At 43.8% G+C, this 15,182-nt stretch overlaps 1 protein-coding gene across 3 annotated transcripts in view; it reads left to right on the top strand.

The window, feature by feature from the left end:
• The first annotated feature begins 7,231 nt into the window (after positions 1–7,231).
• The window catches only part of SBF2 (SET binding factor 2), a 483,290-nt gene continuing 475,339 nt past the window's right edge, over positions 7,232–15,182 (top strand). For all 3 annotated transcript variants that reach the window (XM_074230291.1, XM_074230290.1, XM_074230292.1), the window contains exon 1: positions 7,232–7,332. In XM_074230291.1, coding sequence (XP_074086392.1) covers positions 7,278–7,332 — 55 coding nt within the window. In that variant the 5' untranslated portion in view covers positions 7,232–7,277. The remainder of the gene's footprint in view (positions 7,333–15,182) is intronic.

The raw sequence follows: 15,182 nt of genomic DNA, 5'->3' as shown, positions 1-15,182 counted from the left end.
CACACAGCTAGGTCATTATTTATGAAGTGGCTGAGGCTGGATTTGAACTCAGGTTCTCCTGACTCCAGGGCCGGTGCTCTATCCACCTAGCCGCCCCTGACCTTCTCCTTCTGTCTATTAGTTTATTTGTCTTAATAGGACTCGAATAGCCTCGAGCTTCGTGGGTCCTCGCTTGGCTTTCTCCTTTCTCTTCTTCAGGGGCTTTGGGTCGGAGTTCTGGCCTCCCCCCTCGGCTCTGCCTGCCCGTCTGGGCTTCCGAGCTTTCTGGCGGAGCAGGTGCTTTTGTGGTCCGGAGCTCTGGGAGCCAGAGCCGCTCCCGACCTGAGGCGAGAGGCCAGGCGGCTTGGGGCAGCAGCTTTCCAGACCTCCTGCCCAGCCCCTGGCTACTAAGGTATGAATGGGAATGGTTGCGGAAGGGAATCACCTTGGCGTGAGTCACTTGCTCCAGGAGGAAGGTTGGCAGCGGTTGTGGGAAGCTCGGGGATGTCTCCCCTCGCTCCCCCTTCCCTCCCCATCCCGACCCCAGCCCTCCCGAGCTAACCGCAGCGGCTGCCTCGGGATTCCCCCCAAGCTACGGTAGAGTGGCTTCCCGGGGCACCCGAGGCCAGGGCTCTCTGGGCTATGGACTCATGAACTTGGACCCGGCTCAGAAAGCCTAGCTGTGCCGCTGGGGCAGGGACAACCATCGCTCTTGGAATATTTATTGACTGCCTACTGGCTCTCAGGCGGGTTCATCCCTTCAGCTTCAGTCCCCTTGCTCATCCTTTAAAAATATCTTTCACTTTCTTTCTCTATATCCTTCTCTCTCTCTCTCTCTCTCTCTCTCTCTCTCTCTCTCTCTCTCTCTCTCTCTCTCTCTCTCTCTGTTTCTCTTTCTGTGTTTCTCTCTCTCTGTGTTTCTCTCTCTGTGTTTCTCTCTCTTCTCTCTCTCCTCTCTGTTTCACACACACACACTCTCACACACACACACACACACACACACACACACACACACACACACACACACTCTTACAACACATACAGACAGAGACTTTCAATAATGTTTATTAAACTCGTTTATAGCAAGTTAGCTCAGGGCAGACCTTAGAAATGATCGGGTCCCCCCCCCCCCTTGCCCTTCTTTTACGGGAAGAGGAACCCAAAGCTCAAGGCGGTAAAGACTGGGAGCCAAGGACTGGCGCCTGAGGACAGCCATTGACTGCAAATCCTTTGTCACCTAGTGGCTTTTCCTGCTTCCCTCTCTGTGGGCTGAGTCGCTTCCAGAACAGGTTACTTTCATTTGTCCCCTTGCGTCCCTGCTCTGTCGTCACCGCTGGGAAAGGAAACTTTCCCCAAGCTCGACCTGACTATCCTGGGAAGAAGGGCGATGTGATGCCCACGTTCCAAGGAGTTTGCCAGGAAGGGGTCGGTAACGCCTCGCGAGTGAACTGTCCAATGCCAGTCCCCCAGCCCACTCCATCAGCGCTCCAGAAGCCCTCGTTCCCTTCCACGCCGGCCACACGAGGGAGTGGACCGGAGCCTGGAGATACCCAGAGAGGGCTTGTGGCCAGAGGTAGTGTGCGCTCCCTCGGAGTGAGAAGAATTCCAATTCTGAAGGAACCGGGGGAGCCTGGGTTGCTCATTCCTTCTCTTTCAGGCATCAGTTTTCCCATCAATAAAATGGGGGTGACAATGCTTGACCCGGTTGGGGGGAAAACGCTTTCTAATTAGAAGGGTATAAGGATGTAAGTTGTAATTCCTCCCCCCAACCCGGGAGAGGGGAGCCAGTGTGCGGGAAGGGAGGGAGAAGGTGGGGTGGGGTGGGGGGCTGGTTAGGACAAATTATGCTTTTAAGTGAGAGCTGGTCCGCCCTTTCCCGCCAGGAGAGAAGCAGGCTTGGGTTGAGGCTCAGGGCAAGTCTTCCCTTCCCGGCCCCCTCCCCAGTAGGGGGTCGGTCGTCCGGGAATGCCAAACACCCAACTGAAACTTGGCACGTCTCCTATCAGGCCAGGTGCACTTGGCCGCTCCTGGGGATGGGAGATCTGAAGCTAGGAAAACACGTCCCCCCGCCCCGGCCGCCCCCGCCCCGCCCCACTCGACCCCGTCCTCCAATTCAGTCGCTTTCCTGATCCAAAAAATGAACCAGCTCTGGCCGATTTGTTTGTGGGAACCCCCGCTGTCTTCTGGGGGGGGGGGGTGCGCGTGTTTTCCAAGACGTGCGACAATTTCCCTTGGCCAAACAGGCGCACCAAGTGGGATCTGGTCCTCTGGGAATGTTCCAGCCCTCCAGTTCTAGGCAATCTATGATAGACTTCTTTAAAAAAAAAAATTTATCCTGGTCACATCCCAATTGAAATACTCCTTGGTAAAATTCAGATCTTTCTTTTTTCAGGGTCCCTGCTTTCATTCATTCATCTTTCTCTCTGAGTGTGAATTCAGAATGAGCTGAAAGTTTTCCCTGAGACAGCCCAGGGCTTGGGAAGTGAAGAGGTAAGAAGGAAGGAAAAGTTGGAACCCAAAGAATGTCTTTCAGATTCAGGTAAAGAGTCAGTCACTAGTTTATACATATCAGAGAAGCAAGAAAATTAGAGAAGAAATGCAAAGTAGATACCTTTGCCCCTCCTGATCGATCTGTAAGGTGAGGATGGAAAAAAATTCTATTTAGATTATAAGTTCCAGGAGGGCAGACCCCTGAATTTTATCTAAATGATATTTTTGTCTCCTTTAGTGCCTACCTGAGGATCTCTAACTGGTAACAAAAAATGCTTGTTGAATGAACTTGCTCTAATCAGCCAAGAAAAGAGCCCTGTGGAGCCAAGACCCCTCAAAAAAACACTCAACAGTTCAGATGACAAACCAGTGGGGCTAAGTTGCAGCAAGTATGTATTTAGCCTCTGCCCCAGCCTCCCCATCACTAAGAAGAGAGAAGAAAGAATCTAGGGGAAGCTACACATGAATATTTGGCCTAGACCTGTTATTTCAAACATTTCACAAACACTAAGTATGGAAAGCCACTACCTTAAGGACAGATCAGAAACTCCTTGGGGCTTTAACCTCTAGATTCAGAGTTACTTTGGGGCATTAAGGATGAAGTGACTTGCCCATGATTTAGGGTCAATGTGCATTGGTAACAGTATTTGAACACAAGTATATATGAGGTGCAGGATCTCTACCACCATACTAGGCTGCCACATCTCCATCTAAATCTAATAATAATGTTTGTCCTTCATTTTTGAAGACCACAACATCTGGGATGTGATGCCATGACAAGCACATGATTAGATTGAAGTGTGTGTGTGTGTGTGGGGGGGTGCAGTGCTAAGTCACCAGCCTCACTTTCTCCTCCAGAGCCATCTGGGTCCAGTGACCAAGTATGGAACAGGATGACTGGAGATGTCCCTGGATGTGGGGCAATCAGGATGAAGTGACTTGCCCAATCTAAATCTATCCATAACTAAACTGACATCTCTCTAAACTATATCATCTGTATCTAGCCATCTCTCTCTCTCTCTCTCTCTCTCTCTCTATATATATATATATATATATATATATATGTGTGTGTGTGTGTGTGTGTGTGTGTGTGTGTGTGTAGATACATTTATGTATACACATTCTATCTGTGAATCTTTTACAGGTGTCCCAATGCTTTAACTATCCCTCTTCTCTTTGTCCTCAATTAGAAATACAGAAAAAAAAATCTGGCAGGTACTTTCCCCTCTGTCTGCTGCTAAATAGAGAATAGGTGAAGGGCTGAATAGTTGTTTGTGACACTTTCTCTAGACTTCTCTGGATTATAAAAATATTTTGGGTCACTTCCTTAAACTGGTTTCCAATTAAAGATTGAGAACCAGCAGAGAAAATTAGGCTAAATAATCCAATGTTTGTGTTATGTGTCTGAAAAGCATTGAATAGAACATTTGCTTCTTTGTAAAAGAAGCACTGAATGTCTACTGGTTCCCCTTTTAATTTAGCACATGACCTGGGTAGGATTTATACTAACTTTTAGGAGGCTGTTAGAAATAGTATATTCAAGGTGTTGTATATAAAGTTCTGACTAGCATTTTAAAATGGAGAATATGATGAAGCATAGGATAGTGGATAGAGATTGGATACCAAAGCGAGTCAACAGCTCTCTGCAATATCTAGTTTTAGAGTAGCCTAGAGCCCAGAGAGTTTATGTGACCTCCCCAAGGATATGCCAAAAGAAGTGTCAGAAGAACTCAATGAGGGGGCTAGGTGGTGCAGTGGATAGAGCACTGGCCCTTTTGTCAGGAGGACCTGAGTTCAAATCCAGCCTCAGACACTTTTTTTTTGTGGCCTGGGGCAAGCCACTTAACCCCATTTGCCTTGCAAAAAATTCTTAAAAAAAAAAGAACTCAATGAAACCAGTTTTTCCAAGTTTGGATCTTCAAGTTTTGATAATGCACATACCAGGGTCTCTGGGTGAAGACAAACATTCCATTGTGGACCTCCTAGTTAACCCCCTTCCAGAAAACCCATTGAAAAATTTGCTTCCAAAGTCTGATTTATCACCACCAGTTCAGTGGAATAGGGCAGTTTCTCTGAAAGTCCTACCTAAAACAAAATCTCAAATTTCTTAATCCGGGTTCAATTTATTTTACTTTCTTTCAATGTATAGGATTACTAAAACTTGTTCACATTTAAACCAGATAAGGAGCCACTCTGATAGCTTAAAGGAGATATTGTAGTTTTTTTTTTTTTAGGACAAGTCCCAGCCTGGTCATTCTTGACATAACAGATAGTCGACATGAATATATGAACCTCCTTATCCAACAGAGCAAACAAAGGGCAAGTGGGGTTACAGTAAATGAATGGATCAGGAGCATATTGAAAAGACAGAAAGCAGATGGGATATTAATTTCCTCTTCTTAGGAAGAGATTAGGGAGAGTAACTTCCATTAGACTATCCAGTTCCACCAAATAGATTGCTAGGGATTTCATACTGGACTGTATATGTATATGGCAGCTAGATGGCACAGTAGACAGAACTTTAGGCCTGGAATTAGGAAGACTTGAGTTCATATCTAGCTTCAGAACTTACTGTGTGACCCTGGTCAAATCACTTAACCTGTCTATCTCAGTTACCTCATCTGTCAAAGGAAGATAATAACAGTACCAACTTCCTAGGTTCATTATGAGATAAACTGAGATTGTATTTATCAAGCCCTTAGCAACTACTTTCCAGGGTTTTTGTAAAGATCAAATGAGGTAATAATAATATTTAGCACATATAAATAATAGTAACATTCTTATTATTACCACTAGTACTACTACTACTACTACTACTACTACCACCACTACTACAATTACTGCTTATGTCTAATGAATTAGGGGTGAGGCTAACTAAGGCAGGATTTCAGGGTCTTAGCAAAGAACAGGTTGCAGCCTATTACCCTCTGCTGTAAACCTCAGCTCAAACCTCAGCTCACCAATTTGTTCAGCAGAGACAAACCACAGGAAGTACTTTCAGTGATTTTTAGAGCACCAGCTACTTTAGCAACAAAAGGCAGCAGCTCTGCAGTGGCGGGAAGTTGGCAAGCCTCCCTTCTTTCTTTATCTCTTTACCATTTCCGTCTGAGACAAGGAAGGAGATGCTTTGGGACCTTGGAGACTGTTGCCTCTTTCATCCTTGGCATGGCCCTCTGGTTTCTTCCCGAGGCTCATGGGGAAACAAATCTGCATTTGTTCAGGCAGCTAGTGAAAGGTGGTGGTGTTTTTGTTGATCTGGGGGGGATTTTCTGGCCTCTGGCCAACCTTACTAATCAGGCTATGTTGTCAGACTCTTTATCAGCCCCAGCCTCCAGGCAGCTGTTGGCTCGGGAGCAAAGGACAAAGCTACTGTATTTGTATATGTGCACTAAACGTGCCCTTATATTAGGTACATATGAGGCATATATGTTGAAAGCAGATTTGCATACAGACTTGTCAGAGAACCTTGACTTGGGGATAGGAGGGAGGTGTGTTATTAAAAACAAGTTATTTTTAAAATGATACTTTTGAATTCATAAACACCAGAGTTAGAAATAATTAGACTAAAAGCAATATTTTTTGAAAGATTTTATGTATTTTCAGTTTTAAAATTTCCCTCCTAATCTTGCTTCCCTCCCCCCACCCCCACATAAGGCAGTCTGTTAGTCTTTACTGTTTCCATAAGTGTCATTTTTTTTTTTTAGGTTTTTGCAAGGCAGTGGGGTTAAGTGATTGCTCGGGGCCACACAGCTAGGTCATTATTAAGTGTCTGAGGTCGCATTTGAACTCGGGTGCTCTATCCACTGAGCCACCCATAAATGTAATGTTCTTAACAATATCTTTTACAAAGTAATTAAACCTTAGCAAGGACATCTCAGAATCCTGAGTTGGGAAACATCAGAGGTCATCTAGCTCAATCCACACATTAAGCAAAAAACCTTCTATAATGTGCACAGACACCTAGCAAGTAAGTGGCCATGTAGCAAAGGGAGCCTATACTCTCCACTTGCAGACAGCAGCCCAGTGGACAGAGCCCTGGCCCTGGAGTACGGGGGACCCGAGTTCAAATCCAGCCTCAGACACTTGGCGCTTCCTGGCCGGTGACCTTGGCTGAGTCACTTGACCGATGGCCTGGCATCCCGGTCCGGCCTCGCCTCTGGTCCCTGGACCCAGAGGGCTCTGGAGGAGAAAGTGCGCGGGGGGACTTGGCACAGGCCCGCCTCACTCGCTTGCCGTGGGTTACTATTAGGCTTTAATTCTTGAACAGTTGCGGGGCAGCCCCAGTCCTGGACTCCGGAGGACCCGAGTTGGGGCTCGACCCCAGAGACTTCATTACCAACTCTACGGCTTTGGGGCAAGTCCCCTCATCCCGTTTCCTTGCCCCAAAAACCGCAAAAGAAAAAGTGGAGCGTGCCTCTTCCGGGCATATCTTGGGGTATTTTGAGCTGAAAGCTCCCAAGCCCGGAGCGGGCGCGGCGGGCGGGGGAGGGGCCGGGCGCGGCGGGCGGGGGAGGGGCCGGGCGGGCCCTCCCCGGAGGAGCAGCCGCAGAGCGCGCCGCGGGCGGGCGGGGGCGGGGCCGGGGGCGGGGCGAGCCCGGCGCGGCGCGGCGGCGGCGCAGGCGCAGAGCGCGCCCCGGGTGTCAAACATGGCCGAGGCGCCGCCGCTGCCGCCGCTGCCGCCGCCGCCGGTGGAGGGACCATGCTAAGCGGCCCCGGGCCGGGCGGGCGGCGGCGGCGGCGAGGGCGGCCACGGGCGGCGGGGCCCGCTTCCCGGGCCGGGCGCGGGCGCGGCGGCGGCGGCGGCGGCGATGGCGCGGCTGGCCGACTACTTCATCGTGGTGGGCTATGACCACGAGAAGACAGGTAAGGGCGTGGGGCCGGCGTGGGGCGCCGCCCCCGGCCCCTCCCCGCCGCCCCGCCCCGCCCCGGGCCGGGCCCGGGAGTCCAACCGCCGGCCCGGGCCCCGCGGGCCGCCTCGGGCCTGGCCCGCGCCGGGGCCGGGCCCGTCCCGGCCGGGCTGGGGGGGCCTGCGCGGAGGGCCGGGGCCGGGCCGGGGGCCCGGGATGGCGCCCAGAAGAAGGGGCGGCAGGGGGTCGCTCTTTGTTCCCGCGTGGAAAAACACAAGCTTTCTCCTTTCCAAACACCTCCAGCCCGTGATTCTCTTGTCGTGTTTTTTTGCGAGGCCGTGGGGCTGAGTGACTCGCCCAAGGTCACACCGCTAGGCGACCGTGACGGGTCTGAGGATGGATTTGAGCCCAGGTCCCCCCGAGTCCAGGGCCGGGGCTCCCGCCGCCCCCCATAGCCGAGTCACTTTGTAAATTCGTTGGCGACGATTCTGTCTTCGTACAAACACGGCCTGCCCAAGCTCTTCCAATTGAGCATAAAAATATGATAAAGATGCGCCAACTCCCTTTACTTGACTTTTTTTGTCACAGGAAGTTTAGGACAAATGTCTGTCTCAGGTTCGTCCCTTGGTGTGTGTTGGGATTTTTTCACGACTTCTTGGTGGCTAGACACTTAGATTTGAAGACTTGAAGACTACCTTAGGCGCTTCCCCAGGACAGATCATTTACTTTATCTCTCAATTTTCTCATCTGTAAAATAAGGATAATAATAGACCCAGCCTTGGCGGGATTGCTGTGAGGATCAAACGAAAGCACTTTGCGAGCCTGAAATGTACCATAGAAATAATAACTATTATCGACAACAATGGTAATTTTTAATTACTCCTAATTATCCTGATCTTTATAAGACCATTTCTTCTTCTTTAAAAGGAAGGATGCACCCGGGGAGTCGGGGAAGAGAATGAGCATTTTACTGTTACCATTTGCCAGACACTCAAAACAGTCTGAGTTTGGAAAGTTGGCTCTTATAAGGATATAATTTAAAGTGGCATCCATTTCCTTTTCTCTTTTAGTTATTAGTCGTGTTGTCTTTCAGTCATTTAAATTTAAGCTCATATAAATTGTATAATATGGAATCGTGAACACAATGCCCCCCCCCCCCCCCCCCAGATTATTGGTCACCTAATTGGCAATATTTGCCAGAGCACAAATGCTGGAGTCAGGATTAAATTCAAATCTGGCCTCAGATACTTGATACTTAGCTCCCTGTGTGACCTTGGAAAAGTCACTTCACCCTGCCTCACATCCAGAGCCATCTTCAGTTCTCCTGATTCATATCTGGTCGCTGGATTCTGATGACTCCAGAGGAGAAAGTGAGCACAGCAGCCCCCTCACTCCAATCCGTTTCACCTGCTTATCATGGCATCACCTCCGTGATGATATTCTTTGAGAAGGAAGGACAAATACCACCATCATTTGATAGTATTTTCAATATTGCTTTCAACTTCAGTAAAATAATAAAAAAAATGGGTGTATGTAACTTGTCCAAGGTCACATAGCTAGTAAATATCAAGTGCCCGAGGCCGGATTTGAACCCAAGTCTTTCTGATTCCAGGGTCGGTGTTCAAACACCAAGCCACGTAGCTGCCCCAAATTATGAATCTCTTGACAAATAAACCTTAATTTCAAGACTTTATTGCCTAAGTGTTTCTTAACTGCTAAATACAATTTAAAGACTTCAGTTAATGTATATATCAAGAGTCCCTGATACGGACTCTTAGGTGTCTTTGATTATATTTACATTTTTCTAGAATTGTAAACTATGTAGCAAACTACAAATCCACTGTATCTTTTTCTCTAAAGTTACTTTGTAGTTAAATATATTTCCATCTTAATTATTTTTTTCCAATATTAGAACTCCCTTTCTCTTTAAATGAAACTCAGATTCCCCCCTTCCAAGCAGTACTTGATACAGGTTGGCTTCTTTTGTGTTAGTTAAAAACCCTACTGAAAAAGAGGGAATCAGGACCTCTCCCAGATAGCAGACGTTTTTGTTATTTTAAGTTTTATCAATTGGAACACTTTTGGTATAGATTTTATATAATTTAAGGATTTTACATATATATATATATATATATACACACACATATATATGAAATTTCTTTAACATGATTTTCTTGTAAAAGCTATATTTTTATTCAAGTTTTGCATTGACTTTTGACATATTTTGAATTATGGTTGCTTTAAAAGATGTCATAGTCTACTAGTACTCAATTTAATATAAAGAAATTGGCCATCTTAAAGGGAGAAAGCATTTATCAGGTATTTGAATGAATGTTAAAACAAGAATTGTGACATTTCTAAAGGTAAACTGCACTTTTGGGAGGATATGGTTTCTGACTCTTTATACCAGCACATTATCTTTTTACTCAATTTTTTTGGTTGTCCAATCATTTTTACTATATGAGTAATTTTTATCGTAGTTTCCTTGAATTTTATCCAAAGTAAATGATTCCTGGCTTAGTTTATTAGTGGACTATTACCCATTTAAGAACATTCAAAAGATTTTTAGATTTTAGAACTTAGTTTGGATAAATATTTCACCTTCCACTAAAGTCCTAATCTTGAATTGAAAAACCATATGGAAGGTTCTCTCAAAATTGGAAAGACTTCAGGTCTGTTCTGTAGTTTCAAGATCAGTCTAACTAAATTCAGGAAAATTATCACTACAGGGTTGGCCCCAGCAAATGATGACACAATCTACTAAGTCATGAAGGAGTTGGATCTTCATTGTGGCCTTATGTAAAAATCATATAAGTATCCAGGCTTTAAAAAGATGAAGTGTTAAAGGGTGAAGAATGACTAACTCACAAGTTGTATGGTATGGCAGCTGTATTCAAATTTTTAAAAAGTTTTCTTTTTAGGCATTGACAACTAAAAAATAATTTATAAACTGAGACGTAGAAGGCTTTTAATTACTGTATATCACAATTTTCTGTGTATTTTTCAAAAATCCAATCAGTTGCTATAGCCTTATTAAATGGGCTTTAATAGGATCTCACAGGCCTACTGTGAGGCTCAAATGAGGTAGTGGAGGTGAAATTTTTTGTAAACTGAAAAACAAAAACTTTTGTAAATTGTTGTTTTTTTCTTAATAAAGTCTAAACAGTGAAATTTGTGGTTCCACTCTGTTTTTATCTCCAAAGTGTACTTGGACCTTCTTCCATTATTGTTCAATTGTCAATTACCGAAGAGTAATATAGGGTTCATTTGTTATGTTTTCACTTATTATAAAATATAGGATAATTATATATTTTTAAACATGAAAATCTACTTGATATACTAAGCAGAGGAGACTTAGTTTCCAGTGGTAGCAAATTCAAATAGAAATGGTTCCCTGTAGGAAGTATACTGGTTTAAAATATCACAAAATGAACCTTTTATCTGTGTTGTGTTTTTATTTGTTTTGGTGAGCATTTCCCAATTATATTTAACCAAGCTCCTTGGAGTACCAGTCACTTGGTTACTTTTATAACCTTTTGGGGCAGAGTTTGACACCTCTGACCTAGTAGACACATGGAGGTGCTACTCATTGAAGTTGGGAATGGGAACCTATCTGGTGATGATGCTGGATGGGGTTTGGAGTTGGCATGTAGAATTAATTCTACACTTGGTGATTTTGAGGTAAGTGGAGTCTTTTAGGTGGAAATTTCCTTTAGGATGCTGAGCAAGATTGGGTCAGGGTTGGAGATACAGATTTTGGAACCATTTCACCAATTATAACCTTGAAGACTTAATGAACTGGGCTCTGGGGAAGGCAAACATTTTAGATACATCTGTTTTCATAGAGCTTTGACTAGGGTATTAAAAATACATGGATATCTGGGATGTATAGCATTAGGATGATTAGATTCTTAGCTGGAAAAAATCCTTATAGATGTGGAAACTAAGACAAAAAGAGGTAAATTACTTGCCCAAAGTCAGGTAGTAAGTAGAAGAGCCATAATTCAGATCCTGGTCATTTGATAGATCCTAAGTGTATTCTTTTCAGTATTCCATATATAATCCAATGTAATGAACATTGATTAAGGCCCTCCTACGCACACTATAAGGTAGGAGTGGAGGGAAGGATGCTAACGAAGGAGGATCAGAGAAGACTTCATGTAAGAGGTGACATTTGAGTTGAGCTTTTGATCTAGGTAGAAATTCAGCAGGCAAAGGGGAAGGGAGACCATTTCAGAAACAATTTGAATAGATACCAGAAAGGAGTCAAAAAAGTACAACTATCTAGTTTGACCAAAGTAGAGAATGCTTAGAAGAAAGAGTGAAATCAGGTTAAAAAGATAGGGTATGATTAGAATTTAGATGACTTTGAATGCCAGTCAAAGCTTTCTACATATTTAACTAACCTCTTCTTTTTTCTACATTCCCTGAGAAAACTCTTCCTTGCTCTTGACTTATGTTCTTATTCCCATGTCCTTATGTTCTTATTCTCCTGTTCCTCCTGGGAGTTTACTCCTTGAAAATTTCTTCCTCTTTTCATTTATTTACTGGCTTCCTCCTTGTTGCTTAACAATATGACCAATAGCTCCCTTATCCTTAAAAAGCATTCACTGACCTTGCTGTTTTCTTAAAATGTTGCACTGGGAGTCTCCTCTCTTTCTTCACCCCCAAAACTTCCAGAAAGCATGATCTGTAGCAGAGATGTCAGACTGCTCAACACATCCAAGGGCAGCTGGAACCAGAATAAAATGTAATTGGGAAATATTTAGTAAAATAATAAAGCATAAGTAACATTGCATTTTAAACCCGTCAGTTTGAAGCCACAGAGAACCAGTTTAGTGGTTCTCATTTCTATTTGAGTTTGACTCCATTCGTTGATCTACCTTCACTGGTTTACTTCTTTCTTAACTCACTCAGTTGGGGCTTCTGACTCTGCTCCATATAGAAACTGCTTTTTCTAATGTTATCAGTGATTTCTTAACCTATAAACTACAGGATTTTTATAGTTAGTGTTCCTCTTTCCACTCTTCTTCTGCCCCCATTTTTTTTTTAACAGATGAAGAAACTGAGACAAAGAGAGGTTAGAGGTTAGGTGACTTGTTAAGGGTCATACTAATAGGTGCTAAGGGAAGATTTGATCCTAGTTCCTTTTACTCTAAATGCAACATGCTGATTCAATGTTCTTTTCAGTTTTCTTTCTCTGCATTTTTTGGTTCTTGATCACCCAATATTTAGATATTCTCCTGAATATGTGCTCATTTTTTTTTTTGGCTTCTGTGACTGCTTTCCTGGGTCCATTCCTACATGATTATTAGTTTCCTTTGATAGATTGTCTCTACTTCCAACTTTAGACTTCACTTCAAAGACTCTTTCTTCTCTAGATATTGCCAGCAAATTTGTTCTAGACCCTTCTCCCTAAATTCTCTTATCTCTCATCCAAATCTTATTTATTCTACCCTAGTCTTGAATCAGTTGCATGCTGGAATCTCTGCCTAGATAGATGACCTATCAACACTGAATTCCACTTGTCCCAAACTAAACTCATATTCATTTCCAAAATCTTCCCTTCCTACCAACATTACTACTTTTTGTTGAGGACACCAACTTTCTTCTAGTCATCCAGATTTAAAAGCTCCCCAGTTAGCTTTGATTCCTCTTCTTTTTTTTTAAACCATCCAGTCAGTTGCCACATCCTGTCGTTGGGTTTCTATCTCCATTATACCTCTTGCATCTATACCCTTTTCTGTAGGGTTAGAGCACTGACCTTGGAGTCAGAAGGACAGGAGTTCAAATCTGGCCTTAGATACTTGACACATTAATTATATGACCTTGGGCATGTCACCTAACCCTGATTACCTTGAATCCATGGCCATCTTCAATAGTCCTGATTCTTTTCTGGCCACTGGATCCTGATGAGTCTGGAGGAGAAAGTGAGACTGTGACTTAGCACAGCCTTCCTTCATTCAAATTTAGTTCATGTTCTTGTCATGGCATCACCTCCCTGATGTCATGGTATTCTTCCAGAATGAAGGGCAAAAACAAAACATCACCCTTTTCCATATGCAAATGACCATTAGCCTAATTTATGCCTCAATATGTTTGTTCTCTCAGTTTGCCATCTCTCTCTCTCTCTCTCTCCTAGTATCCTAGGAAGGATTTCCCAATTTCTCTGAATTCTAGTCCCTTATCTCTGTTGTTTATTTTCAATTATTCCTTTATGTAGCTTCTTTGCGCATAATTGTTTGCATTTTGTCTCCCTTTTTAGAATGTAAGCTCCTTTCTGTCAGGGACTGTTTTTTGTTCTTCTTTAAATATAGTATAGTTCCTGTTCCAAAATAAGAGCTTAAATGTTTCATTGCTTGACCTATTCCAATCTATTCCTCACATAACCCCACATTATCTTTCTGTGGCATAGATTTCACCATGTCACTTCTCTGCTCAAAAACCTCCTGTGGAGGTTTGCCTCAAGGAGTATGAGAGTTGGATGTTTGAACTCAGGTCCTCCTGAGTCCAGGACTGGCACTCTATCCACTGTGCCACCTAGCCACCCATGAGAATAGGATCTTTGAAAAACAAGGTTTATTAATGTTTTTTTTTTTCACAAGTCATTTCTAGATATGAATCCCTGCTTCCAAAAGAGAAGTGCCCAATGGGCCCTCATCTTAACAGAAAATTCTTTAGGTAAAACCAACTAACATGCAACTTTCTGACCCCAGTAGCCCCCCACCTCTTTAGTGAAGGGAAACCAGTACATTTTACTATCTGTTCTCTGTGGCCAAAATAATAAATTATGTACATTATGAATGTGGGGAGGTGGAATCTTTTGAGGTCAGGGTGAAGCCACCATTTTCTTGCAGGGCTCAGTTTAAGTTGATTGGTCCATATCATCATGCAGAGCTCAGTTTAAGATAGGTCCATGTCATCATGCAGAATTAGGTATTGGTTTAGTATTTTCATATCTGGTGTTGTGGTCACTGTGCATATTGTTATCTTGGTTCTGCTCATTTCAGTTGCCCTAGTTCCTACAAATCTAAGGGAAAATATTCTGATGAGTAGTGTGAAGAATGAAACTGGTGGGGCGTAAGTGGAGGTAGGTTAATGGAAAGAGAAACAAATCTAGAGACCAAAACCCTATTTGTCATATCATTTCTTTTACTCCTGTGGTGTAATGCTGGGCAAGGTTCTCCAACTTTCTTGGTTTTCTTTTCCTCTTATGCAAAACTCAGAATTGAACGAGATGGTATTTTTTCTTTTTGCAAAATTGGGTTGAGTGATTTGACCAAGGCCCCACAGCTAGGTAATTACTAAGTGTCTGAGATCACATTTGAACTCAGGTCCTCCTATTCTAGGGCTCTATCTGCTGCATGATCTAGCTGCTGCCCTAACCAAGATGATTTTTAGGGGCCCCTTTAACTTCCTTCTGAAGCTATTGTGATAGTCCAGAGCATGGTAATAGAAGGACCTGTTTTAGGGGAGTGACAATGGCAATAGAAGGTGATCTAAGGTGAGAGATTTTGGAATCAAAAAGAATCGATAACTGAGTGGATATGAAAAATGAAGGAGAAGGAAAAACAACAGGGAGTTTAGATGGCATAGACAAATAGTGAGGTTGCAAGAGGAGTAGGTTTAGAAGGAATGATTTATTCATTTTGGATATTTCAAGTTTGAGGTCCTGGTGAGCAACTAGATAGAAGTATATTATAGACAGTCAGAGAGGTTGACCCAGAGCTTAGAAGGGAGATAAGGATGTATGTGCTTGTGTGTGTGTGTGTGTGTGTGTGTGTGTGTGTGTATGTGAACCTTAGGGGGATATTCCTAAGGAAGAAATAGAAACAGAAAAAAGGATCAGAGAAGAGAAGCAGAGAA

This window comes from Macrotis lagotis, chromosome 3, assembly GCF_037893015.1.
Source record: "Macrotis lagotis isolate mMagLag1 chromosome 3, bilby.v1.9.chrom.fasta, whole genome shotgun sequence".
Lineage (NCBI taxonomy): Eukaryota > Metazoa > Chordata > Mammalia > Peramelemorphia > Peramelidae > Macrotis > Macrotis lagotis.
Note: the sequence above shows the minus strand (reverse complement) of the source record. Positions and strands in the feature narration are given on the sequence as shown.